This window comes from Convolutriloba macropyga, unplaced genomic scaffold (assembly GCF_964194025.1).
Source record: "Convolutriloba macropyga unplaced genomic scaffold, txConMacr16.3 SCAFFOLD_821, whole genome shotgun sequence".
NCBI classification, from domain to species: domain Eukaryota; kingdom Metazoa; phylum Xenacoelomorpha; order Acoela; family Convolutidae; genus Convolutriloba; species Convolutriloba macropyga.
This window is the reverse complement of record NW_027450512.1, coordinates 53941-81489: the sequence shown is the minus strand read 5'-3', so window position 1 is coordinate 81489 and position 27549 is coordinate 53941. Positions and strand designations below refer to the sequence as shown.

The window sequence follows — 27549 nt, the reverse complement described above, 5'->3', positions numbered from 1 at the left end:
GCACATTCATTATTGAGAGGTCACATTACACAATATTGGTGTTCACAAATATAAATGCATTTTTAACTTTACCGTTTTTGTTCTTTTTTTAATACCTGTTACCGAGTCTCATTAGGTACTAGTCTTATGCCTTTTCTAGTGAGATACAAATTTTAGTTTAGCTTTTATTTGACGCTATTTTGACTTAGTTTTTTTTAAATAGATTTTGATTTTTGAATGTAAATAACTTTCGTTGTTTTTTATTGTTTTTATTGTCTCGTATTCTTAATAAAGGCAGGTCTCATTGGCCCTCTAATGTGACATTATTTACTTTACTAAAAGATTTGAGTTGGAAGCAAATCTCAACCTCGTTGGATAGGAATTTAAGCCAACAATGTGGGCGAGCGGCGTCGTTTTTAGACGGTAATTGATGTTTTGTCTTTTTTGTTGCTTGTCTTGTCTCGTAGTTTGATAAGTAGCAAGTATCATCGGCTCTCCAATGCGACAGTAATTAATTCATTCATCGGTTTGCATTTAAGACAAACAGCTCATTGACCAATTACTTTCGAAGGATATGTGTATTTTTGAAAGTTCCATCTATCTCATTTGGTAGACAATTAAGCCAAAAATGTGGATGAGCGGCGTCGAAACATTATGTGCTAACGCACATTATCGAGCCTTCTTGTTTTGTTCCAATATAAGTAGTTGTCAGAATGAGATCAAAATCACCGTTGAAATGGTGTTTCAGGGATGGAGTTCTCTGCAGAATGCCTTTAACATTTATGAGCCTTGACTTTGACATGCTCGCCAATATAATTTTTGTCTCTTTTGTTTGGATATCAGTTTATTTTTGGCGTCCAGTATTCGGATCCTTCTCTTGTAGAGCCTATTTGACGCTCACTGTATCTTCAGGTTACAGAAATACAACAGCACTGTTTTTAGAATTATAAGTGTGATGATCTGTACCAGCTCGTTTATGGTGCAGGCTTCATTTTTGTTGATCGGGTGTTCACTAATTGAATTAATTATAAAATCGTTGTTGATAACAATGTTGTTTTTATGCAACAGTGATCCTACCAAAAGGTCTTGCATTTTTTTAGGTGTCTTTCGCTTTAGGGTTCACACTTAGGCCAAGCATTGTGAAGCTTCGTCCCACCAAACTGTACAGAATTTTTTTTTGAGGGGGGGCTCGACTCAGCGTATTGGAGAGGAGCTCAACAAAATTTCAGGAGCTCGAACTAGAGGACATTCGAAAAAGTTGTTAACTCGAAAGAGCAACGGAAAACTGAGGAACAACTTCTTCACGGAAAGAATACTTAAACCGTGGAATGAACTTCCTGAAGAAGTGATTGATTGTGAAAATGTAAATTCTTTCAAAGCAACACTGGACAAACTCTGAGAAAACGAAATATTTAAATTTGACCTTGAAAAACGTCCAGTAGATACATGTAGCAAAAAATGCTAGGAAAATCAGAGCTGTGAAAAGAGGACTTCCTGCTCACAGAAAAGAACTGATGATGAAGCTGGCTCTTGTCAAAAACCCTAAATGGGAACTTCCACATATAGACTTTGTCATAACAATCTAATTAATAGCGTTGTCAACAACGCTTTTAGATATATAGTGCTTAACTGAAACTGCTTAGGGACTTAAAACTCCCCCTGGACTTGACCCTAAATACTGATTTTTTTATTATTATTATTATTATAGTATAGCGTTGTCAACAACTCAAACGAATTTCTAATTTCCAACACTAAGATTTCAATAAGATTTCTTATTTGCAATGCCTTTTTATTAATTCGGTCACTGCAAAAATTATTGCCACAGCACAGCTTAACAGCAGCTCAGGTCTAGAGGAGACCCTATCATCATCACTGAAAATTTCACGTCTAAATGAATAAAAAAATTATTGGATTTAAAAGTTCACCCAGCAAAATGTTTCAAAGCACACAGAGAAAATAGGTCGCAGGCCAGCCCAATAAACCAATAGCCAAACATTGTGAAATTACTACTTTTCAATTTTTATGAAACACCAGAAAATTCCCGTAAAACTTACAATGAAAAATCTAAATGTTTTGCAATTCTGGGGTATTCATCTGTTGCGACGGGAAAAATTGGACGGTTTGATATGTAAGCTAACGAAGTCTCATCATTGCAAAGAGTTTCTTTGGCACTTGACTCAGACAGCACAAGTACGAACACCTGAAATAAGAAAATCTGAAGGATAAACACAACTCACAAATATAAGTTTCCCATTACAAATGATAATTTTTATTACAAACCGAGCAGTTGATGACCGCTTCGACGCGTTTCGAAACATCCGTTGAAGATGCATGAAAAACAGTTAACCCCAAGGAAGACATTTGGCCTGTGGAAAAGTTTTAGTTTATAGCAAGACATGCCAATATCAAATTTCTTGAAGTGACGGAAAAATTCACTTACTTGTGATGTAATTTTTTAAACCATTATCATCAGGATGATAAGATATCATCACATCAAACTTTTGAACTGACATAACTTCCTGGAAAAATTTCAAAGTATTTGAGCACTTTGATTTGTGGAGAAGCAGTTACCTATGAGGTTGCAAATAAATGAATCAATTCTCGGTTGTCTGAGTAAGGGTATACGTTGGCTAAGGCTGGTCGTTCCCCTTTTTGAAGAATTAATCACCAAATTTCTGACAATTCAAAGTTTAATTCGAGTTTGCTCACTAGGCTGCAAACTCCATACCTATACCAAAATCACGTTCGCTTAATTGATTCTGGGTACTTCGAGACAAAGGACGTTCACAAGGCAGTTTCTTTCATTCTATTTAATCAGGATACCACAGCTCAGAAATATCCAGAAAAAGTCGCATTTATTGGTGACGTCTTAACAAATAGACGTACCAAAATGTAGAATTTTCGGGTCTTTCCCATTATAGCCCCCCAGCTTAGTGGTCAGATAACCCCCCCCCCCCAATCATGGTAATTATACCATAATGGGGGGTTATAATTTCATGGGGGGCTATAATGGGAAAAACCCGAATTTTCAACGAATCTGATTGGTTGAGAAATTTAAAACATTGTACCTCTATGCGTTCAACTAGCCTAAATTGAACATAACCTAATTCGAGATTAAATTGTTCACCTCATATGGCCATGCCTCGCGGGCCATTGCCATGCCTCAATTGCCCGTGGGACTAGATAAGAATTTATGGCAACCGAACGTGAGACCAGTACCCCCCTTTTTTTCTCTTTCGGCTTATCGCGATTTCTGTGCAATTTTACGGTTATGTTCATATCTTATTTTAAAACATGGAGAATTTGTTGAGCAATCAGCCAATCAGAAAACAATATTCCCATCATCTCAAATGTGATTTGCCAATAATAAAATTTCTATATTTTGGAACGTCTGCCATTTTCACTAGAGCCGAATTTATTTATGAGACATTATATTCACCATCAAATATTGCAGTAAAAGGTCATATAATTAGATATACAGCAATAAAATTTTTTTATTAAAAAAAATTAAGGAATGCCCCTTCCCAACACTGGGTGAATACTGGGTGGTCCTCCCAGCACTACGTCTTCATAAAGCACTTCGTATTGTTTAAATCTATCAATAAAATGATTATAAACATCAGCTGAGGAAGTAGAACAAAAGACAGACAGCATTAGAAAAAACAACTAATGACAAAAGTAGATGAGTCAAACTAACAACCTTCCTTCTTTAACCACAAACCAGAGCTTTCATCGCCACCTACGCGTCCTTGACCCGCGATATACAGCTATCAAATAGAATTTGAAGTGAAGCGTTCCGAGTTTCATGTAATTTAATCATTCAATAAGCGTATCATGAAATGGATAAGCGGCAGTGACGAGTCTAAGATAGCTATGAAGAATAGCTTACTTCTTCACTTTAATTCCTCTTTGATTCTCCCTTGCCTATGTCCTCGTTTAAATTGTTTTGGTGCATTTAGTAACAATAAGGAAAGAGAAAAATTGCTATGAAATAGTATTCTTTTGAAAATCGAACCTCTTCAGTTTGTGCCCGAGCCTAGTGGGTGAATATTATTTGCACCCCCCAAGACTGATTTTTGATATGTTCAATTAGCAGTAAACTGCTAATTGCGCTTTCTGTTCGTTAGTTTACGCCATTTTTTAAACCGCGCTTTCACTTTCGTTTGCATTTGGTTTTGGTATTTTCTTGTGTTTTAGTTGGTTTATGTTGAATGTTGTCTGGAGGAAGGAGGCAGTGAGCTTGGTTTGGATGAAACACTTGGTTGTGGGATTTCACGGGTCTTTGCTGTGTATTCGTAGGAGGATAGAGAGAGCCTTGGAGTGGGAGAAAAAAATTGAAGTTTGAGAGAGATGGAGAGTGAAGGAATAGAGTTTTTAGAGAAGAAGAGATAACAGAGAAAAGAGAGAAAGAAAGAATGAAAGAGAGAGAGAGAGAGAGAGAGAGAGAGAGAGAGAGAGAGAGAGGCACCCTCAGTACACCAACGGCAGCCAGTCCCCCTTTCAGAAACCGGCTTGAGCATTGAGAGTACAGTGACTTGCCATTGTTTTTGATGCTTGTAGCGAATGGAAGACAAAAACGAAGCCAGAGAAAGAGAGGTACCCTCAGATCATCACCGACACCCAGTCTTCCCTTTCAGGAAAAAAGCAGCGGGCTTGTGCACTGAGAAAACAACGGTTTGTGGTTTGCGCCTCCTATTGAGGCGGTTATTTTCGAAATTGCGGGGAGTAGTGTTTGTTGGTATCAGTATCGAGGCCGCAGCATGATTCCCACAATTATGCTGCCCTCCCTTACTGGTAACATGAAGTTAAAGTGTGGGGCCAGTATCAAGTCCTCAGCATTTTTCCCTCGATCATAGTGCCCTCCCTTACTGGTAACCTGAAGATAGAGTGTGACGCCAGTATCAAGGCCGCAGCATGGTTCCTTCGACCATGCTGCGCTCCCACTGGTTCCCTGGAGTAAGATCAGCTTCAGGAACTAGACTGATTCCCGTGATCAGTCTAGTCTCCCACTCTGATTTTTTTTGATATCATGTCCATCGGTTCGTTGGTTATGTGGGTCCTGAAAAGGCATGTCGGGTGCTGAAAAGCATTTAAATACAAAAAAATGTTTTACCCGGGCACTGTATTTTTTGGATGGTTTGAGCTAACCTTTCGAGTCATACCCAAAGCCGCTATCACATTTGTTTTGCTTTGATTTAGATTTCTGGGAGAGTTTGCTGCTTTTTTGATAGCTCGTCTCGAGTCATACCTCAAGACGTCCGCGTCCACGTTCTTTTCCTTTTTTCCGTTGATTTAGGTTTTTAAAAAAATTGCCACTATTTTGGATGGCTTCAGCTAACGTTTCCAGTCACACTCCACGACGTCTACATCTAGCTTTGCTTTAGAATTTTACCCTTGTTTTTGTTATTCTTTTTCTGCCGTTTTCCCTTAAATTTTTTCTTTTTGAATGGCTGCAGGTAACGTCTCGAATCACACCCCAACACATCCGCATCCAACGCTGTTTGATTTTTTCCCTTTATAAAATTTTTTGCAGAGGAATCTGATACAACATGATCTGGCTCCAATTTAACAAACGTTTTTCTACTACGTTTTTTTTTCCATCATTTCTTTTTGTAGCCCTTGCAAGCTATTCCGGGCTTAATTTTTGGATTGTTTTGCGTACTGTTTCTAAGTTTTCTATTTAATTTATTTCGTCTAATTTTGTCCACATTGGCATTTTGTGTGCACGTCTTATATTCTTTTTTGTTCTTTTTGTGTCTTGTTGAGCTCAGTTTTGGTTACATTTGGCCAAGCTGCCTTTGCGTACTTGTATAGTGGTCTTATCATTGTTTTTCATAGTTACACAATAATATCATATAGGTATATAATATTTTAGATTTTATGTTTTTTGCTTTAAGATGTCTTAGCATGTTGATCCTTTGTTGCACTTTGGGACTATTTTGTTGACATGATTTGTCCAGGTCAGTTTATAATTGAAGTCAAGTCCAAAAAATTTTACCTCTCTGCTTACGTTAATGTCTTTTGACCCTATCCTTAGCCTCAGATTTGTGTTCAGTATTTGTCTAGTGAAAATATTGTATATTGTTTTTCCTTAGTTCAGGAGTATTTTCTATTTATTGCACCATTTTTCTAAGTCATCTGCATATTGTGAAAATGATGTATCCTTACAATTCGGTTGGCTTACAAACATATTGAACAATTTTGTGCTTACAATGGTCCCTGAGGGAACCCTGCTTCGGGTGTAATGCTCTTAGAAACTGCTTGGAAATATTTCAATTTGATTTTTATGTTACTTAGGAAGTCAGTTTTGCAAACCACCATGGTGTGTTAATCTGAAATTGCTTATATAAGATACCTTCGTGCAATACAGAGACAAAAACTTGCTCATCATCTAAGAAGGCAGCAGCTGTGGCACCTTTTCATATAAAACTTTCTGTTGCTTTTTTATTACCGATGGAAGATTGTCTGTAGCGCATCTGTTAGATCTGTAGGTGCTTTGTTGATCTCGGAACAGGTTCAATTTTTCACAGTGAGCTACCAAGTGTTCACTTAAAAAGCTCTCAACTATTTTTATAGAAAGCAACATAATAATAATGGTCTGTATCGTTTCATCGTTTTGTGATCTTTTCCTACTTTTGGTATCAATGATACAGGTGTTGTTTTCCATTGGGTTGGTTTGGTATATGTCCTAAATGTATTGATTTTTGTGTTGCTTGCGCTAAAATTTTTATTGTTTCTAATGATAGTTGTTTTATCATCTGAGAGTTTGTTCCGTCAGGTCCAGGTGCTGTATTTTTACGATTTCTTATAATACTTTTAAGAGTTGCAGGTTTTACTACTGTGTGTTTTCTTCCTTCTTCACATAAATTGGTTGCCTTGAAGTTTGTTCCTCTTATTTTCAGAGAGACTATTTGCTCGTGTTGTTTTGCTTTGTCTGTTTTTGATTCGTCTGTTTTCATTGCTGTTTTTAGTTTTTCGGTTAAGGCATCAGCAGTTTCCTGATTATCCATAGGAAAATTTTCGTTGTTTTTCTGATTTTGGTTATGTAATGTTTTTGGAGTTTTCCATAGGCTATAAACTAATCTTGCTTGGTTTAGTTTCTCAATTAGATTGATTTGTTGTCCCGTTGAGCTTTCCTTACTTATTTTCTTTATTGCTTTAATGAAATAATTGATTTTCTTGGATATTATATATTCTTGGTTTTTGTTTCTTTCATCGCTTCTTCTTAATTTGTTTCTTTTTCTTTCTAACAAATTATATACTTTTGTCAACTTTTGGTGTTTTGTAGTTTCGTGTTTATTCACATATATGCTCTTTTTGTATGCAGCTTGAATGTTTTGTGTAAAATTGTCTATTTTACTTCTGAGTCTATTTTGTTTTTTAAATTCCCATTTGGGTTATCAATTATGCAAGATATGATTTTTGTACATTTCCTAATTAACTTTGTTATGTGATTGGATTGGTTTATCTATGATATAGTTGCTCACAGTTGGGTAATGATCAATAGGGTTTTCATTGAAGACATAAAATTTCTCAAATAAGCTCGTTAGTTTATAGTTCGCTTTGTGCGCGTTTAGTGCTCCAGCATCCTTGTGCATAGCTTCGTAATTGTTTACTATTAAAAAGTTTTCCTTGTCAAGCCATTGTTCAATTATTTTTCCTGTTTTGTTATTGATATGATCATTGACTCAAATCATTGAGTGTTTTATGTTGATGTGCCAAATAATTAAGTGGGATTCGTTGTTTGGTATTTTTTTGGTCAGGTCCTTTCTTACTTCTAGTTGTGGTGATACATATAATGATTGTTATATTGCGTAGAAGTGTTTTTATAAAGATACATTTTTGTCATTGCTTCATTTCTGATTCACATGATTTCGTTTCTATGGTTTCGTAGTTTAATCTAGTGCTTAATGTAGTTTGAAGATCCCAAGCGGCTGTGTTTGGTGTTTCCTTCTAGGGTATAGCGTCCTAAGTATGAGTGATTTTTCTTACCTAAGTTGGTTTCGTTGAGTCAAAACATAGTGGCTTGAGTTTTTTTCCACTATATCTACCATTTCTGTTTTATTTTAAATTAGTCCGCTACAGTTCAGTTGCGTGATTGCTAGTGTTTCTTTGTAATTTTTGATTTTTCAGTCGTTTCTTTAGTTTAAACGGTTCTAATTTTACAATTATTTCAAGTTTTTGTTTGTTTTAGTGCTGATTGTTCTGGTTTTTAGCTCGGTTCTCGTTGAGCTTATTTAGTTTTTGTCTCATTTTCACTTCATCTACTGTCAATTTATTGTCATTTATTATTTCAGATAACCCTTTTGTAGTGTCTTCCATGACTCTTTTCCTAATATTTTCTCATGTTTTTTCATTTACTTTCATTGTGTTTTGTAAGTTTGCGTTTAATTGGTCAATTTGCTCAATTTTTATTTAGGTTGTTTTTATTTGGCTCAATTCCGATTTTTGTTATCTGTTTTTGTTCGATTTGAAGTTTGCTAAAGCAACTTGTTAGTAAATTTTCAAGATTTTTCTCAATTTGTGTTTGAGCATTAATTGCTCTTTTTTGTGCTCTTTCTTACGCTGTATTTTCTGATTTATAATTGGGCAACTCTGCATATGAAACAAAGTTTGTCTTTTGTTTTGCTTCTTGGTGTTTTCGGTAGCCTTTATAAGCCGCGCCGTGCTTTTTATTGCAATTTGCGCAAAAAGGTTCAGTTTGATTGCAGTCTTTGATATGGTGCGGTCCATCGCATCTTGGACATCTTTGCGCGTTGTTTTTTTTATTGCTATGCGACCATTTGCATGGCATTTGAAGCATTGTTATATTTTTGGTTGTTGTTTTAAAGGTTCGCAATTGAATTTTTGTAGACACAATACAACCCCATTCACGATTGCTTTTTTGCTTTGTTTTCATATTTTGTTAGTATTTTAATTAGTCCTGTTTCTTGATTTGTCGCGCTGCAGTTGACTCTTAAATTTTTTTCGAGCTTTACTCCTTGTTGGTTTAGTTGCTGTTCAATTGTGTTTAGGCTGACGTCTAGCAAATTTTTTGCAACTACAAAGCAGGGGATTGCTTTTTCCTGTCTTTTGTTGTTGTTAGAGTTAACCTTTAATTTGTATATTTGAAAAATGTGCATAATGTTTTGTGGTGTAAGCAATTTGGATAGTCATTTATTTTTGGGTTTTATAGAGAAGCCATATCTCATTGGCATTTCTCTTACACTGCACGGTTCGCTTTGATTATTGGTAAAAGCAGCTAGCCGTAGTCGCTCTCCCTTAAAATTAACGCACACAATTAGTTGGTAATCAGTGTTGACTTCTTGTTGCTCTACATTAGAACGTTTATCAGCGGCTTCGGTTTTATCGCCTTTGTCAAAAGGCCATTTTGGGCTCTAGTAAAAGTAGTACTGTTTTCAGTTGCTTTTTGGGGTTGTTTTTTGGATCCAAACCCAAATCTATCTCTAAACCCGAATCTCTGCTGTCATTGGAGTGGGTCGGTTCGTATGGGTCGTTTCTGAGAGGATGAAAGGGTAGCTTGTTTGCGGTTTTACGCTGTTATTGGCTGAAAAGTTATTAATGTTCAAGAATAGGGGTGTTATTGGGTTTTGAGGGAGTTATGTTTCGTTTAAAATACCCGGCGTCCCGCGGGTCGGATTATATCTAAATAACTCAATTTAGCTTTTTTTGCGCTGAAAATGGCAGTCCAAAGTTGCAACTTCAATTATTCTATAAATTTGTAAAGAAGGCAAAGTTAAAAATTGCAAAAACACTTATCTTGTACATGTTGAAAGTAGCATAAACGCCTATTCTATATTGAAAGTTGAATAAACACTTATTCTATAAATTTTATTAAAAAAATTCAATTTCTGCAGTTCTACTTTATAGGGATTTGTACAAGCTCTTTTGTGCATATCCGGTGTGATCTATCAGATAACTGAGCTATGCTATGCTGAAAAAAGCAAAAGGCACCGATTCACCTCACCAGCAACTTTTTTCGTCTTGCCTGCTTTTGTCTGTTGCCTGCTTCTCCACTATTGGAGCAGTTCTTGTCACTTCTCAGGTCGTTTTCACATTTTTTTCAGGTCGTCTCTAGCTTCTGCAATGCTTCTATTGTCTTGCTTTTTGTCTGTTTTAATTGCTGTTGGTTGTAGTATGTGAATAATACTTACGTAATATCAAGTGACGCAACTTGGGTGGGTTGCAAAAAGTACTGGGTTGTACAAACGGAAAACTTTTTTAGGATCTATTCTGTTTCCCCCTATAGAATGCTTTTTTAATTTAACTGGGGTTCTCAAACCTGTACCAAATCTTTTGAAGAAATTGAAACTTTTGAACTAGTTGAATTCCGAAATTACAAGTACAACTCAGCTCGAGAAAAGATTATTACAATTTAAATTTAGCAAAAGCAAAACGGGGTGAAGGCAGCCTCTCACATGGTATTAAATGATATTATGAACTGTGTTACTTAATTGTTACCAGTTTAGCCCACGGTGTTTTCTCTATTTGCATTTACCAAGATAAATTGGTCCCAGATACGGCGCTTTGTTTGTCTTTCTCAGACACAGTGTTTGGTCCCAACAATAACCTTTGTATATCATAATTATTCTCTGATATAATCTCGATTCTGATGTTTGAACCATAAATTCTTATAACAAGTGGTTAAATATACTATTTCATAAAAAAAATAGGTAATAAATCAACGCTTTTGGCTGACTATTTAATGTTCTTTTATGTTAAAGTACTCTATAATGTAACTTTTGGAAGCGCCCACTTTAAAAGAATCGTGAGCATGTTAAGGAGACTTATTTAGGGTCACTACAAAGCCTTCCCCTATAAAAACTTAATTTTTTATTCATTATTAACTTAGAAACTCCAACGCTAACTAGCGTCCAGGAGTTTCATATAAACTTTGCGTTGCATCGCCCAAGGGCTCACCTTTTGTTTGATTCAAAATCTTAACAGTTTCTATGTCGCTTACTTTGTTGGGGTGAGTCCACAGAGCCAAGCTTTTGAAATACCGTTGAACTCCCTCCATAGAAATTCCAAAGAAGATCACATTCTGCTAAGGGTTCATTGCAGGGCAAATTCTTCTCCATCTCCTGCAGTCGTTTGCCATTCAACTCGTTGGCGTTTATCTCCGCCTGTAGTTTAATTTCTAGTCTTTTGACTCTTGATTCAGTTTTCAAAAACATTTTTTGTGCTGACTCCAGCTCCCCTTTGTTTTCAACGAGTTTTTCTAGAGCTGTCATTAGCTCCCCAGATATAACGTCTTACTGTTTGAGCAGACTCTCAGTTGAGTCTTGCTGTAATTGGCATTTCAACTCAAAAAGACTGTTATTAGCGTTAATTTTAGCGAAAAACTGCTCCCGTTGCTCTTCAGTGACAATTAGTTGTTGCTTTATCTCAACAATTCGTCCTAATATTGTATTGTTTTCTAGTTGAACTTCATCAGTTTGCTCCTGTATTTGAAAAAAGCCATTCCCATCTTTTGACTGATTTTTACCCGGACTTTCACCAAATCCATTCCTAATAGAAATATTTGTCTTTTGGTTAAAGTGGTAGGATAGAGTTGATCAAGCGCCACTACCATTATAAAAAAGTTTTTGAAACTACAGATTCTGTAGACTCCGCGTTGGAAAACTGCTCTTACTTCGTAAATTTATGGCAGATAATGCACATACACTCCCACTTCTGGTTCCATGACACTTTCTATACAAAACATGTATTAGACATAATTAAATAGAATAACATCATTCCAGAAAATTAATTGACGTTGCGAAATTTTTTAGCTTATAAAAGTTTCTTCATGACTAATAGCCCACGGCACAAGTGCTTTTTTGTCAATACCCAACGACCCGTTTACTTTTGTTTCAACAAATTTTTTCACGACTTGATTTGTTGTAATTTTTGATTTTTCAGAATGTTTCTATAATAAAATTCATCTAATATGTTAATCGGCTGTTGTGCCACTTTCGTTTGAACACTTTTGAAAAAGTGGTGGATAAAATTATTAGTCGAACAAAAGCTAGTAATTGAGCAGTTAAAAAATGTCATAAGATTCAAGGTCAATTTTTTCACAATGTGCCAATTTTTGTCTTTTGGTTTAATCCAAGAAATTCATGCCAATTCAAATCACTTGTGTATCTGTTAAAGACTAAGAGCTCATCAAGTATACTTTCCACTTGGGCCCAGGAAAACTCTTCTTCCTGTTTCTCTTCTTCGACTAAGCCTGCTCTTTTGTGCTAGTCGACTTTCTTCTAGCTGTAAACCAAACATCAACCACGTTCCTGAAAAGTGGAATTTCAAATTCCGTTTGTTAAAAAAACAAAATTTGTGGCTTTTCTACTTTTGTTACTTTCTATCCAAACGCCATCCAAGAAACATTGCCTAGTTGAAACACATTAATGAACATAGGGTTGCATTTTGTAAGCGGAAAATTTCTATAGAAATCTTTAAAATTGGGCTGATATAGCTCACGTAGCATTAACTATAATTTTGTCTTGTGATTATTGGTACTTCCTCAGTACAAAATTTGGAGGAGTTATTTCGACTAAAACATTTGCACAATGATGTACGTGGCACCTGCTGAATCTGCATGCATTCCTAGGACTCCCTCTTTACTTATAGAAAGAGAAGGAGAATCACTGTTCCACATCTGTACTAATACGTTCTGTCGATAAATTTTTGTCAGCTTTCTTCTCATATTCAAGATATCGTCAACAATTGCATGTAATCCATTTAATTCTTGATCTATTAACGCCTCTAAACCATTTTTCTGACACCCTGAAACGTTACAGTGTATGTTTATCTCTAGAAGTTATATCTACACTAAACTGATAAAATTGGACATTATGATTGTTAGTTTTTTCACCACAAGATGGTTTTTTTGGCTTCTTCGCTCTGGTCAATTATGACAAATTTGCTTCTCTCAATGGCGTCGCCCATCACGTAGTGATGATTACCACGGCAATCTACTGTGCTGTGTTTTGTTTCAAAAATTCAGCTAGGTTGAACAATTTTGTTATATATTTCCAATTTGGATTTTATATTGGATATAATCAACCTCAAAATTATCTTTTCTCCAGGAAAAAAATTTTGGCTTCTTTGTGTGTCCATGAACCTAATATTTGAGCCCGTTTCTGTTCCAAACTTTCAGCCTTAATTTTTCCGAGTGATGCGGCTGCTTTTTATAACTACCTTACTGGGATATTTTGTTTCAGTGGGCTTTGCTAAGCTATTGGATACAAGAATTTTACAGCTTTGTTAATCCCGCACTGCGTAAAGGCGCAGGCTAAATTTGTTCTTTTTCAGTTTATGTTTCTGACTCTTGTAATTTCTTCAAGTGTTTGGTTTTAAATCTAAAAACTTCATTTCCAAATCCCGATAAAATGACCGATACCCCCTGTAGCAGTTTGCTACAAGATTCACTCTTAAGTGGATAACAGTTGGGAACAAATTGAGAATTTCCTTGAAAAAAAATGCATAGACCGACCAAGTACTTCTCTTGACGTCAATGACAGTGTATGCGGCTTGAAACATGCAACAATTCACTTGGATTTCAAAAGATGCAACAAGCCACTCTTCAGATATAATACGTGTCCAACAAACATCACAAAAGCATCTTTTTGGGTTTTTATACAATTTTGTTTTACCAATATTGGAAATCTGGACATTTTTTACAATTTTTTCAAAATTATATGCTGTAATACACAAGAGAATGCCAACAAAATCCAAACGAAAATTGAACTTGTAACTGCTATCATCTTGTCAATGCGGCTCTTACTACAACACTTGTGTTTTATGCAAACTAATGATCATTTTGATCGTGGCTTTTATCTTTAAGCAGAATAATTATTCTGTCTCGAACGCAAAGTAAAATGTTCTCATTCAAATTCAGTACACACTTTTTTTTAAGTAAGGATGTGTAAACCCAATAAGAGTGAGATATAGATTTTTTCAGTGACTAACAACTCCTGAAAGAATTCTAGCTGTTTGGGATTTAATTGAAACAAAAATTTTATTTTTTCCAATTTTTTAGCCGAGTTATAATTAGGAGCTAGAAAACTGATGTTGTACGAAATTAATTGTTTAGGGACTCCTATTTTTTTCAACATTTTACAACTATTGCTACTATCAACTACCACAATTTCATTTGACCTCATAAAATTATTTGTATATTAAAGCATTTTGTTGTGCTGGTTGAATAGACTTTAAAAACATTCGCTGTTTCTGTGGTTTTGTTGGTTTTTCTGTTATGAATGTAGTGCTTTGACACTTCCGAAAAGAAAACAGTTTTGACACTGTTTTATTCAATGACCGTTTTGTCCGTAATCAATTCTTGTATCGCTGGAGCTTCTATTATAGTTTTTGTAGTTATTGGTTAATACGGTTTTCTCATTTTCTACAAAATTGGGTTTGCTTTATTTTTGGACTAAATTATTGCAATTCTGCTAATCGCGTCGTGTGTTAACCAAGCTTTGGCTGAGATCGCCATTTTTCTTGGAATTGCTATCAGAAACTCCCGATATTTTCTAAACCAAACCATTATCAGCCTCAACTTGTGACTTGTTTGTGTCATCTCTACAGCAGCAATTTGAGCAATTTGTTATTGTACCTCTAATACTGTCATGGTTTCCAGATTTGACATTTTTTCTAGCGGTTTGATGAGTTTGCTCCAGAAAACCGCGGAGAACTAATTGGTTACGGTTACCTTGTGACACCTCTGGGTATGCCTTGTTTGCTAAATGTTTCAAATCCTCCAATTAATTCGTTGATATTTCACCTTGGTGTTGAACACGACGCTCTAGGTGTCCGCGGAAAACAACCGGTTTTGCGTTGTATGGATTTGGAAAAGTTCTAACTCTATCATCGTAGCTATCTTTATTGTTTTGCTGTAATGTTCAACAAAACGCGATTGCTGACTTCTGTACGCAGAGCGCAAAACAGTGCGCCGATTCATCTATTTTGCGAGCCGCTGCTCCAGATAATGCAAGATTGCTTCTTTTTTGCAGCTCTGCAAGTAGATCAAAAATGTGTCAAATAGCCCGCATAATCATTAGAACCCGTGAAAGCTTCCGGCAATAACTTTTAGATCAGTACAGGTTTTTAGCCTCTATTGTTCAACGGGTACAATATTCTTGTCTTGTTTTAATATGGTTATTACTTCACCAGTCCTCGATCGTAATGAAAGGCATCCTCAATTCCGTGCAAAAAATTTTCAGTATTTCACCAAGGCTGGGAGCATTTGCTTTGCGATTCACAGATTTTATTTGTATCAAGAGTTTTCATAAAATTTTGCCAACATATTTTTTTGGTTTTCAGATTTTATTTTTTTTGCTGCCGCCTTTCAGAATTACGACGAATAAGCAACTACAGGGATCAAAACCCCCGTTAAAAATTTCCGATTCAATTTCATTTTAGGCAGTTTTTGATACATTGCGACTGATAAAAAAAGATGTGGATCCAAGCGTTGCCGAATTGCGTGTACGAGTTTAATTTCTAGTAAAATTTTTTGACCATCCTTCCTTCAAGACCTTTTTGTTCAGGCTTGATTTCTAAATTGTTCTGACTTGATTTGTTTTGTACCTGTTCTGATGATTCTTGAATTCGCAGTCGGTAGTACCTCAAATTACTTTTCAGGCAACTTATTTCACTTAATAAGATTTCCTCGTTTAAAACATTTTTGTTCATTGTCAGAAGCGTAAATTGTGTGCCAAGCGCGTTGATATATCTATTTTGCGAGTCGCTTCTCCAGTGCTTGCAAGATTGCTTCTTTTTTTGCAGCTCCGCAAATAGATCAAAATTGTGTCAAATAGCTCGCATAATCATCGGAACCGGTGAAAGCCTCCGGCAATAACTTTTAGATCAGTAACCTGCTGCGACGGAAATTAATTTCGCAACTACTCTACTTTAAATTTATAATGTTTAGTTCAATGCAATTTCCGTATAAAAAAAATTCAGAGTTAATAAGACTAATGTCTTTAGCAAAAAAAAAACGCTCGATTAATGATTGAGGTAGTGGAGCAAGAAAGTCTAAAGCCTACTGAATAGTAAAATATACAACCATATGAATCCCTGGATTCATTGAACCGGAAACTGTATAAAATTTTCATGCATACATCGTTCCATTGAAAATTGCAAACTTTTGTCCCAAATTCCGGTTGTTACATAAACTATATAGAAATAACATAAAAAACAACTAGGTTTTGCATTATTTTGGTACTTCTGATGTTTCAATGCGTCGTATCTCTTCTCACTTGAACACATCTCAAATCAATTGTTTTAGAATTATCTTGCACCCCAGAAGAGCACCACACGTTCTTTGATGACTGAAACCACTCTCCGCAGTGAACTCAGACACCCCCAGCAATTTGCTGTAATTCTTCTCTCTGTAGACTATTTGGCATTCAGAAGAACTTGTTGTTTTCTCTGTGTTTCCTCTGCAGTGAACTCTGCGGTGAAATCTCTGCCGTAATTCCTCTAATTTGTTTCCCCTAACGTTGTATTTTCCATTTTTAAAGGAAATTAATTCTCTGTCGCAAATACAGAATTCCTTTGCGTATTTTATCGAATCGAGTTGCTATAAAATAGTACTCTTTTGAAAATAGAACCTCTTCAGTTTGTGCCCCGAGCTTAGTGGGTGAATATTTTTTCCACCCCCCAAAGAGCATGTGCCATATTTTTACAATGATTTACGTAATATCACGTGAAGCAACATGGGGGGGGGCTTGGGTTGCAAAACTTAATGGAGTAAACAAACGGAAAACATTCTTGGGATGTATTCCGTTTCCCCCTATAGAAAACCTTTTCACTTAACTGGGGTTCTAAAATCTGCTCCAAATCGTTCGAAAAACTTTAAATGTTTTGACTAGTTGAATTCAGAAATTACAAGTAATACTAAGCTCAAAAAAAAATTATTTCAAAATAAATCTGGCAGAAGGAAAGTGATATGTAGTAAGGGCAGCCTCTGAAATGGGCTTGAAAGTTATTATGAGCTGTGATAATCAATTTCTACCAGTTTTGCCACCGTTGTCATCTCCATTTGCATTCACCAAGCTAACTGGCATTACAATGTTAATCAATAGGTAAAAACAAGGATTTTCTTTACCTATTGATATACATTGTAAGGCCACGCGTCCTCTCTAATTGTGGGTTGCATAATCTTTTTGGGGCGGACACAAACGGAAAATTAAAAGAATTGGCTGTCGTTTGAAAATTGAGAGAGCAGTTGTGATCTTTGCTTAAGGCTAATACTGAGTTGTTAACAAACATTGGAACCTCTCAGAAAATTCTCTATGCGAGAAATATTGGAGATATAAATCGTATTATAATTTACTCTGTTGGATAATTCCAGTCCTAAAGATTTTTCTACCCAAAATCTGAAAACGTCGTTTATCCATTTTTTTGTAAGGCTGTGGTTAACTTTTTTAGTTTAGTTGTGGTTATCTTTTTAAATTTTAAGTTGTAGTTTAAAGCTTTGGTTAATTTTTTCATTATAGAATTAGCTCTTACATATTGTGGTTGTAGGGCCGTGTTAATCAGCGGACTTACTGTTCCAATAATTTTTTTTATTTCCTGTTTTTCAGCAAGAGTCAAAATATTGAAAAAGTGTCTGATTCAATCATTGTTTCCTCCACCAGACACCACTGCAGCCACTACCAATAAACGTGACATTCTTCAATAGCTGCTGTTCCTTACATCACAAAACTTGTTATTATATTGTAAAAAATAATTTTTTTTGGAAGCTGCTCTTTGATGTCAAAGGATTTTAAAAAAAGTATTTGTATCAAATTTACTAACAAAGCAGCAGTTTTTTTGTTAACATCTGACAATTGCTGTTCTCGGAGATTCTTTCGTTAACAGACGATGTAATATACCATTGTTAAGGTGTTTTTGATATTTGATTGTACATTATCAGAAGATAAGCTTTACTGTATCTTCCTACAAAGGGATGCACGTGCTGATTCTATCTTTCAGATAAATTTTTGAAATTTCCTTTTGATCAAAGCAACATTTGTGTATAAGCAATTTCAGATGTTCTCAAGCACAGCTTAGTTAATGTTTACATTATATAAATAATTGGGAATTCCTTCAATTAAATGAAGGGTAACAAAAACCAAACTTAGAATAATAGAATTTCTTTCTGAACAAATACTACAACAAGATTACTGCGTTTATAACATGACGTAAATTTCGTGAACATCAAAACATCCGGGTTTTTAAATTTCTTCTCCGCAGGAAAGAAAACTAAAGGCAAGCACAGATTTCCAATTACTCGCGCAGTAAATAAATTTTAGCTCTGGTTATTAGTGCGTACTGTTTGCTTTAGATTTGATTTTTTCAAAGTTTTTTTCTTCGTTATAAAATCAAGAAGGAACGAAATTTTAAACACAGTTTTAGTTGACTGTGTATGTACACTGGATTTTATTAAATCATTACGACAAAATTCTAGTTTTAAAACAGCATAATCATAGATAGACAGTGACAGACCATTCCTGCTTTTTTTGAGTACGTTAGATTTTAGTGTCGTGAAGTGTAGCAAGTGCAGCAATTTCTGTGATTGGAATTGATTATCCCGACTGATTCTGCATTTGTCGGGATTCTATGTCCCCGCCGAAAGTTCTTTCTTTGGTGAAAGTGAGAACTGACGACAAAATTACGTATAACTGAGTCATTTTGTCTAACGGGTTGTCAGGTATCCTCCTCGCGCACTATCTTTGGACTTTCATTGATGTTTTTCAAAAACAATTTCTACACCTGTTTCTGACCGCATCTGTTAACAATTGATATGAGGGCTGTCAATTACTTCGCTGAAAACAGATTACATGAAGTTTAGTGGTTTATCCGCAAAATGTTAACATGTATATAGATTGCCGAGGAGTGCGATGATTTGTATTATTACGGATCTCTCTATTCTAGATGTTCTCTGAAAGTTTTGCAAGACGTTTTCACTTTTCTGTGTTATTCAAAATGTAAATTTTGTGAAGACGTTACTAAATTGTTTAGCCTCTATTGTTCAACGTGTATAATATCCTTGTCTTGTTTTAATATGGTTATTACTTCACCAGTCCTCGATCGTGATGAACGGCATCCTACATTCCGTGCAAAAAATTTTAAGTATTTTACCAAGGCTGGGAGCATTTGCTTTGCGATTCACAGATTTTATTTGTATCAAGAATTTTTATAAAATTTAGCGAACAAATTTTTTTGGTTTTCAGATTTCATTTTTTGCTGCCGCCTTTCAGAATTAAGACGAATAAGCAACTACAGGGATCAAAACACCCGTTAAAAGTTTCCGATTCAATGTCATTTTTGGCAGTTTCTGATACATTGCGTTTGATAAAAAAGGAGTGGATCTAAGCATTGCCGAATTGCGCGTACGAGTTTAATTTCTAGTAAAATTTTTTGACCACCAAGACCTTTTTTGTTCATGCTTGATTTCTAAATTGTTCTAATTTGACATGTTCTGTACCTATCCTGATGATTCTTGAATTTGCAGTCGGTAGTACTTACTTTTTTTTTAAGATTCAATTTGTTTTTCAGGCAATTAATTTCACTTAATATGATTTCCTCGTTTAAAACACTTTTGTTCATTGTCAGAAGCGTAAATTGTGTGCTAAGCGCGATGATATATCTATTTTGCGAGCCGCTTCTCCAGAGCTTGCAATATTGCTTCTTTTTTGCAGCTCCGCAAAAAGATAAAAATTGTGTCAAGTAGCTCGCATAATCATCGGATCCGGTAGAAGCTTCCGGCAACAACTTTTAGATCAGTAACCTGCTGCGACGGAAATTCATTTTGCAACTTCTCTACTTTAAATTCATAATATTTTGCTAATGATATAAGTTTTACCTTTGTCAATGCAATTTCTGTATTAAAAAAATTCAGAGTTGATGTTTTCACATTTCTGTGTAACTCAAAATGTAGATTTTGTGAAGACGTTACTAAATTTTTTATACTCTATTGTTCAACAAGAACAATATTCTTGTCTTGTTTGAATATGGGTATTACTTCACCAAACCTCGATCTCTTCTCACTTGAACACATCTCAAATCAATTGTTTTAGAATTATCTTTCACCCCAAAAAAGCGCGCCACACAATCTTTGATCACTGAAACCACTCTCTGCAATAAACTCAGACACCCCCCGAAAATTGCTGTAATTCTTCTCTCTGTTGGCTATTTGGCAATCACAGGAACTTGTTGATTTCTCTGTGTTTCCTCTGCAGTGACCTTTGCGGTGAAGTCTCTGCCGTGTTTCTTGTAATTTTTTAACCCTAACGTTGTGTTTTCCATTTTCTAATGGAAAATAATTCTCTGTCGCCAATACAGAATTACTTTGCGTTTTTTATCGAACAAAATGTTTTTGTGTGCATCTAATTGAAAAAAAAACAAAAGAGAAAGGTTGCTATAAAACAGTGTTTTTTGAAAATCAAACCTCTTCAGTTTGTGCCCCGCGCGTAATGGGTGAATATCATTTCCAACCCCCAAGGAGCATGTGCCATAATTTTTCAATGATTTACGTAATATCACGTGACGCAACTTGGAGGGTTTGCGAAACGTAATGGAGTGTACAAACGGAAAACATTCTTGGGATCTATTCTGTTTCCCCCTATAGGAAACCATTTCAGTTGACTGGACTTCTAAAATCTGCTCCCAATCGTTTGAAAAGTTTTAAAGGTTTCTAATAGTTGAATTCAGAAGTTACAAGTATTACTAAGCTCCAAGGAAAATTATTTCAAATTACGTTTAGCAGCAGAAAAGTGAAATGTAGTAATGGCAGCCTCTGAAATGGGCCTGAAAGTTATTATGAGCTGTGATAATCAATTTCTACCGGTTTTGCCTCCGTTGTCATCTCAATTTGCATTCTCCAAGCTAACTGGCATTACAATGTTAATCAATAGGTAAAAATAAGGTTTTTTTTTTATCTATTGATATACATTGTATGGCCACGCGCCCTCTCTAATTGTGGGTTGCATAATCTTTTAGGGGCGGACACAAACGGAAAATTAAAAGAATTGACTGTCGTTTGAAAATTGAGAGAGCCGTTGTGATCTTTGCCTAAGGTTAATACTGAATTGTTAGCAAACCTTCGAACATCTCAGAAAACTCTCTGAGAGAGAAATTTTAGTTGTGGTTATCTTTTTAACTTGTAAGTTGTAATTTAAAGCTGTGGTTAGTTTTTTCATTATAAATTTAGCTCTTACATGTTTTGGTTGTCGGGCGAGTTAATCAGCGGACTAATCGTTCCCATATTTTTTTTTTATTTCTTCTTTATCATTTTTCTTTCTTCCTTTTCAGCAATTATCAAGATATTGAAAATATGTCTAATTCACTCATTGTTCCCTCCATCACAACATCAAGACTACTGGTTTTTTCAATCTTGTTTGCAGGTTTAGAACCACTGCAGCCACTACAGATAAATTTGCTGCGCGAACTTTCTGAATTTCTCTTGGCGCAAATGTACGTTATTCCGTCCGATCATGGGGTCGTCTTTTTCTGAGGATTCACAGCAACTAGAAAAAATGTTAAACAAAAAGCATTTTGATTCTCTGAACGACATTCTTCAGGAGCTGCTGTTCCCTACATCACAAAACCTATTATTATATTGCAAAAATTATTTTTTTTGCAGCTGTTTTTTGACGGCAAAGGATTTTAAGGTATCAAATTTACTAACAGAGCAGCAGTTTTTTGTTAACAATTGACAATTGCTGTTCTCGGAGTTTTTTTCGTTAACAGACGATGTAATATACCATTGTTAAGGTGTTTTTGATATTCGATTGTACAATAGCCGAAGATGAGTTTTATTGTATCTTCCTACAAAGGGATGCACGTGCTGATTCTATCTTTCAAATAAATTTTTGAAAGTTCTTTTTTAACACAGCAACATTTGTGTATAAGCAATTTCAGATGTTCTCAAGCACAGCTTAGTTAATGTTTACATTATATAAATAATAGGGAATTCCTTCACATTAATTGAAGGATAACAAATATCAAATTTAGAATAATAGAAATTTTTGCGAGCAAATACTACAACAAGATTATGGCGTTTATGACATGACGTAACTTTGGGAAACATCAAAACACCCGGGTTTTCAAATTTTTTCTCCGCAGGAAAGAAAACTAAAGGCAAGCACAGATTTGCAATTACTGGCACCGTAAACAAAATTTAGCTCTGGTTACTAGTCTGTACTATTTGCTTTAGACTTGATTTTTTCAAAGATCTTGTTCGTTATAAAATGAAGAAAGAAAGTTCAAACACAATATTAGTTGACTGTGTATGTACAGTGGATTTTATTCATTCTTTACGGCCCACTTCTAGGTATAAAACAGCGTAACCATAGATAGACAGTGATTGATCATTCCTGCTTTTTTTGAGTATGTTAGATTCTATTGTCGTGAAGTATATCAAGTGCAGCAATTTCTGTGACTGGATTTTATTACCCCGACTGATTCTGCATTTGTCGGATACAAGTCTATGTCCCCGCAGAATTTTTTTGTGAGAGTGAGAACTGACCACAACAATGCGTTTAACTAAGTCATTTTGTCTCAGGGGTTCTCCGTTATCCTCTTCCCGCACTATCTTTGGACTTTCAGTGTTGTTTTTCAAAAACAACTTCTCAACCTGTTTTTTTACCGCATCTGTTAACAATTGATATTCAAATACCTCGCTGAAAACAGATTACATAAAGTTGAGTAGTTTATCTGCAAAACTTTAACATGTATATAGATTGCCGAGGAGTGCGATGATTTGTATTATTACGGATCTCTGTAATCTAGAGGCGCTCTGAAAATTTTGCAAGATGTTTTCACATTTCTGTGTAACCCAAAATGTAGACTTTCTGAAGACGTTACTAAATTTTTTATCTTCTATTGTTCAACAAGAACAATATTCTTGTCTTGTTTGAATATGGGTATTACTTCACCAGTCCTCGATCTCTTCTCACTTGAACACATCTCAAATCAATTGTTTTAGAATTATCTTTCACCCCAAAAAAGCGCTCCACACAATCTTTGATCACTGAAACCACTCTCCGCAATAAACTCAGACACCCCCAGAAAATTGCTGTAATTCTTCTCTCTGTTGGCTATTTGGCAATCACAAGAACTTGTTGATTTCTCTGTGTTTCCTCTGCAGTGACCTTTGCGTTGAAATCTCTGCCGTGTTTCTTCTAATTTGTTAACCCTAACGTTGTATTTTCCATTTTCAAAAGGACGATAATTCTCTGTCGCCATTACAGAATTACTTTGCATTTTGTATCGAACAAAATGTTTTTGTGTGAATCTAATTGAAAATAAAAAAACAAAAGAGAAAGGTTGCTATAAAATAGTATTTTTTGAAAATCAAACCTCTTCAGTTTGTGCCCCGCGCTTAATGGGTTAATATCATTTCCAACCCCCAAAGAGCATGTGCCATAATTTTTCAATGATTTACGTAATATCACGTGACGAAACTTGGAGGGTTTCCGAAACGTAATGGAGTGTACAAACGGAAAAACATTCTTGGGATCTATTCTGTTTCCCCCTATAGAAAACCAATTCAGTTGACTGGGGTTCTAAAGTCTGCTGCCAATCGTTTGAAAAGTTTTAAAGCAAGCACAGATTTGCAATTACTGGCACAGTAAACAAAATTTAGCTCTGGTTACTAGTCTGTACTATTTGCTTTAGACTTGATTTTTTCAAAGATCTTGTTCGTTATAAAATGAAGAAAGAAACTTCAAACACAATATTAGTTGACTGTGTATGTACAGTGGACTTTATTCATTCATTACGACCAACTTCTAGGTATAAAACAGCGTAACCATCATAGATAGACAGTGATTGACCATTACTGCTTTTTTTGAGTATGTTAGATTTTATTGTCGTGAAGTATAGCAAGTGCAGCAATTTCTGTGATTGGATTTTATTACGCCGAATGATTCTGCATTTGTCGGATACAAGTCTATGTCCCCGCTGAAATTTTTTTTGTGAGAGTGAAAACTGACCACAACAATGCGTCTAACTAAGTCATTTTGTCTCAGGGGTTGTCCGGTATCCTCTTCCCGCACTATCTTTGGACTTTCAGTGTTGTTTTTCAAAAACAACTTCTCAACCTGTTTTTTGACCGCATCTGTTAACAATTGATATCCAAATACCTCGCTGAAAACAGATTACATAAAGTTGAGTAGTTTGTCTGCAAAACTTTAACATGTATATAGATTGCCGAGGAGTGCGATGATTTGTATTATTACGGATCTCTGTAATCTAGAGGCGCTCTGAAAATTTTGCAAGATGTTTTCACATTTCTGTGTAACTCAAAATGTAGATTTTGTGAAGACGTTACTAAATTTTTTATCCTCTATTGTTCAACAAGAACAATATTCTTGTCTTGTTTGAATATGGGTATTACTTCACCAGTCCTCGATCTCTTCTCACTTGAACACATCTCAAATCAATTGTTTTAGAATTATCTTTCACCCCAAAAAAGCGCGCCACACAATCTTTGATCACTGAAACCACTCTCTGCAATAAACTCAGACACCCCCCAAAAATTGCTGTAATTCTTCTCTCTGTTGGCTATTTGGCAATCACAAGAACTTGTTGATTTCTCTGGGTTTCCTCTGCAGTGACCTTTGCGTTGAAATCTCTGCCGTGTTTCTTCTAATTTGTTAACCCTAACTTTGTATTTTCCATTTTCAAAAGGACGATAATTCTCTGTCGCCATTACAGAATTACTTTGCATTTGGTATCGAACAAAATGTTTTTGTGTGAATCTAATTGAAAATAAAAAAACAAAAGAGAAAGGTTGCTATAAAATAGTATTTTTTGAAAATCAAACCTCTTCAGTTTGTGCCCCGCGCTTAATGGGTTAATATCATTTCCAACCCCCAAAGAGCATGTGCCATAATTTTTCAATGATTTACGTAATATCACGTGACGAAACTTGGAGGGTTTCCGAAACGTAATGGAGTGTGCAAACGGAAAACATTCTTGGGATCTATTCTGTTTCCCCCTATAGAAAACCAATTCAGTTGACTGGGGTTCTAAAATCTGCTCCCAATCGTTTGAAAAGTTTTAAAGCAAGCACAGATTTGCAATTACTGGCACAGTAAACAAAATTTAGCTCTGGTTACTAGTCTGTACTATTTGCTTTAGACTTGATTTTTTCAAAGATCTTGTTCGTTATAAAATGAAGAAAGAAACTTCAAACACAATATTAGTTGACTGTGTATATACAGTGGACTTTATTCATTCATTACGACCAACTTCTAGGTATAAAACAGCGTAACCATAGATAGACAGTGATTGACCATTCCTGCTTTTTTTGAGTATGTTAGATTTTATTGTCGTGAAGTATAGCAAGTGCAGCAATTTCTGTGATTGGATTTTATTACGCCGAATGATTCTGCATTTGTCGGATACAAGTCTATGTCCCCGCTGAAATTTTTTTTGTGAGAGTGAAAACTGACCACAACAATGCGTCTAACTAAGTCATTTTGTCTCAGGGGTTGTCCGGTATCCTCTTCCCGCACTATCTTTGGACTTTCAGTTTTGTTTTTCAAAAACAACTTCTCAACCTGTTTTTTGACCGCATCTGTTAACAATTGATATTCAAATACCTCGCTGAAAACAGATTACATAAAGTTGAGTAGTTTATCTGCAAAACTTTAACATGTATATAGATTGCCGAGGAGTGCGATGATTTGTATTATTACGGATCTCTGTAATCTAGAGGCGCTCTGAAAATTTTGCAAGATGTTTTCACCTTTCTGTGTAACTCAAAATGTAGATTTGGTGAAGACGTTACTAAATTTTTTATCCTCTATTGTTCAACAAGAACAATATTCTTGTCTTGTTTGAATATGGGTATTACTTCACCAGTCCTCGATCTCTTCTCACTTGAACACATCTCAAATCAATTGTTTTAGAATTATCTTTCACCCCAATAAAGTGCGCCACACAATCTCTGATCACTGAAACCACTCTCCGCAATAAACTCAGACACCCCCAGAAAATTGCTGTAATTCTTCTCTCTGTTGGCTATTTGGCAATCACAAGAACTTGTTGATTTCTCTGTGTTTCCTCTGCAGTGACCTTTGCGTTGAAATCTCTGTCGTGTTTCTTCTAATTTGTTAACCCTAACTTTGTATTTTCCATTTTCAAAAGGACAATAATTCTCTGTCGCCAATACAGAATTACTTTGCATTTTTTATCGAACAAAATATTTTTGTGTGCATCTAATTGAAAATAAAAAACAAAAGAGAAAGGTTGCTATAAAATAGTATTTTTTTGAAAATCAAACCTCTTCAGTTTGTGCCCCGCACTTAATGGGTGAATATCGTTTCCAACCCCCAAAGAGCATGTGCCATAATTTTTCAATGATTTACGTAATATCACGTGACGAAACTTGGAGGGTTTGCGAAACGTAATGGAGTGTACAAACGGAAAACATTCTTCGGATCTATTCTGTTTCCCCCTATAGAAAACCAATTCAATTGACTGGGGTTCTAAAATCTGCTCCCAATCGTTTGAAAAGTTTTAAAGGTTTCTAATAGTTGAATTCAGAAGTTACAAGTATTACTAAGCTCCAAGGAAAATTATTTCAAATTACGTTTAGCAGCAGAAAAGTGAAATGTAGTAATGGCAGCCTCTGAAATGGGCCTGAAAGTTATTATGAGCTGTGATAATCAATTTCTACCGGTTTTGCCTCCGTTGTCATCTCAATTTGCATTCTCCAAGCTAACTGGCATTACAATGTTAATCAATAGGTAAAAATAAGGTTTTTTTTTATCTATTGATATACATTGTATGGCCACGCGCCCTCTCTAATTGTGGGTTGCATAATCTTTTAGGGGCGGACACAAACGGAAAATTAAAAGAATTGACTGTCGTTTGAAAATTGAGAGAGCCGTTGTGATCTTTGCCTAAGGTTAATACTGAATTGTTAACAAACCTTCGAACATCTCAGAAAACTCTTTGAGCGAGAAATTTTGGAGATAAAAATCGTATTATAATTTATTCTGTTGGCTAATTCCAGTCCTCGAGATTTTTATACTAAACTCTGAAAACGTCGTTTAACCATATTTTTCTAAGGCTGTCATTAACCTTTTAACTTTAGTTGTGGTTAGCTTTTTAACTTGTAAGTTGTAATTTAAAGCTGTGGTTAATTTTCTCATTATAAAATTAGCTCTTACATGCTTTGGTTGTCGGGCGTGTTAATCAGCGGACTAATCGTTCCAATAATTTTTTTTTATTTCTTCTTTATCATTTTTCTTTCTTCCTTTTCAGCAATAGTCAAGATATTGAAAATGTGTCTAATTCACTCATTGTTCCCTCCATCACAAAATCAAGACTACTGGTTTTTTCAATCTTGTTTGCAGGTTTAGAACCACTGCAGCCACTATAGATAAATGTGCTGCGCGCGAACTTTCTGAATTTGTCTTGGCGCAAATGTAAGTTATTCCGTCCGATCATGGGGTCGTCTTTTTCTGAGGATTCACAGCAACTAGAAAAAATGTTAAACAAAAAGCATTTTGATTCTCAGAACGACATTCTTCAGGAGCTGCTGTTCCCTACATCACACAACATATTATTATATTGCAAAAATTA

At 35.4% G+C, this 27549-nt stretch overlaps 1 protein-coding gene across 1 annotated transcript in view; it reads right to left on the bottom strand.

Moving 5' to 3' along the window:
- Positions 1-790: 790 nt before the first annotated feature.
- LOC142355963 (uncharacterized) overlaps positions 791-27549 on the bottom strand; it is a 52200-nt gene continuing 25441 nt past the window's right edge. The window contains exons 2-4 of the mRNA XM_075407963.1: positions 2420-2500; positions 2260-2345; positions 791-2179 (exon numbers count right to left, since the gene is read on the bottom strand). Of these exons, the coding sequence (XP_075264078.1) occupies positions 2030-2179; positions 2260-2345; positions 2420-2492 (309 nt within the window). The 5' untranslated portion in view covers positions 2493-2500 and the 3' untranslated portion in view covers positions 791-2029. The remainder of the gene's footprint in view (positions 2180-2259; positions 2346-2419; positions 2501-27549) is intronic.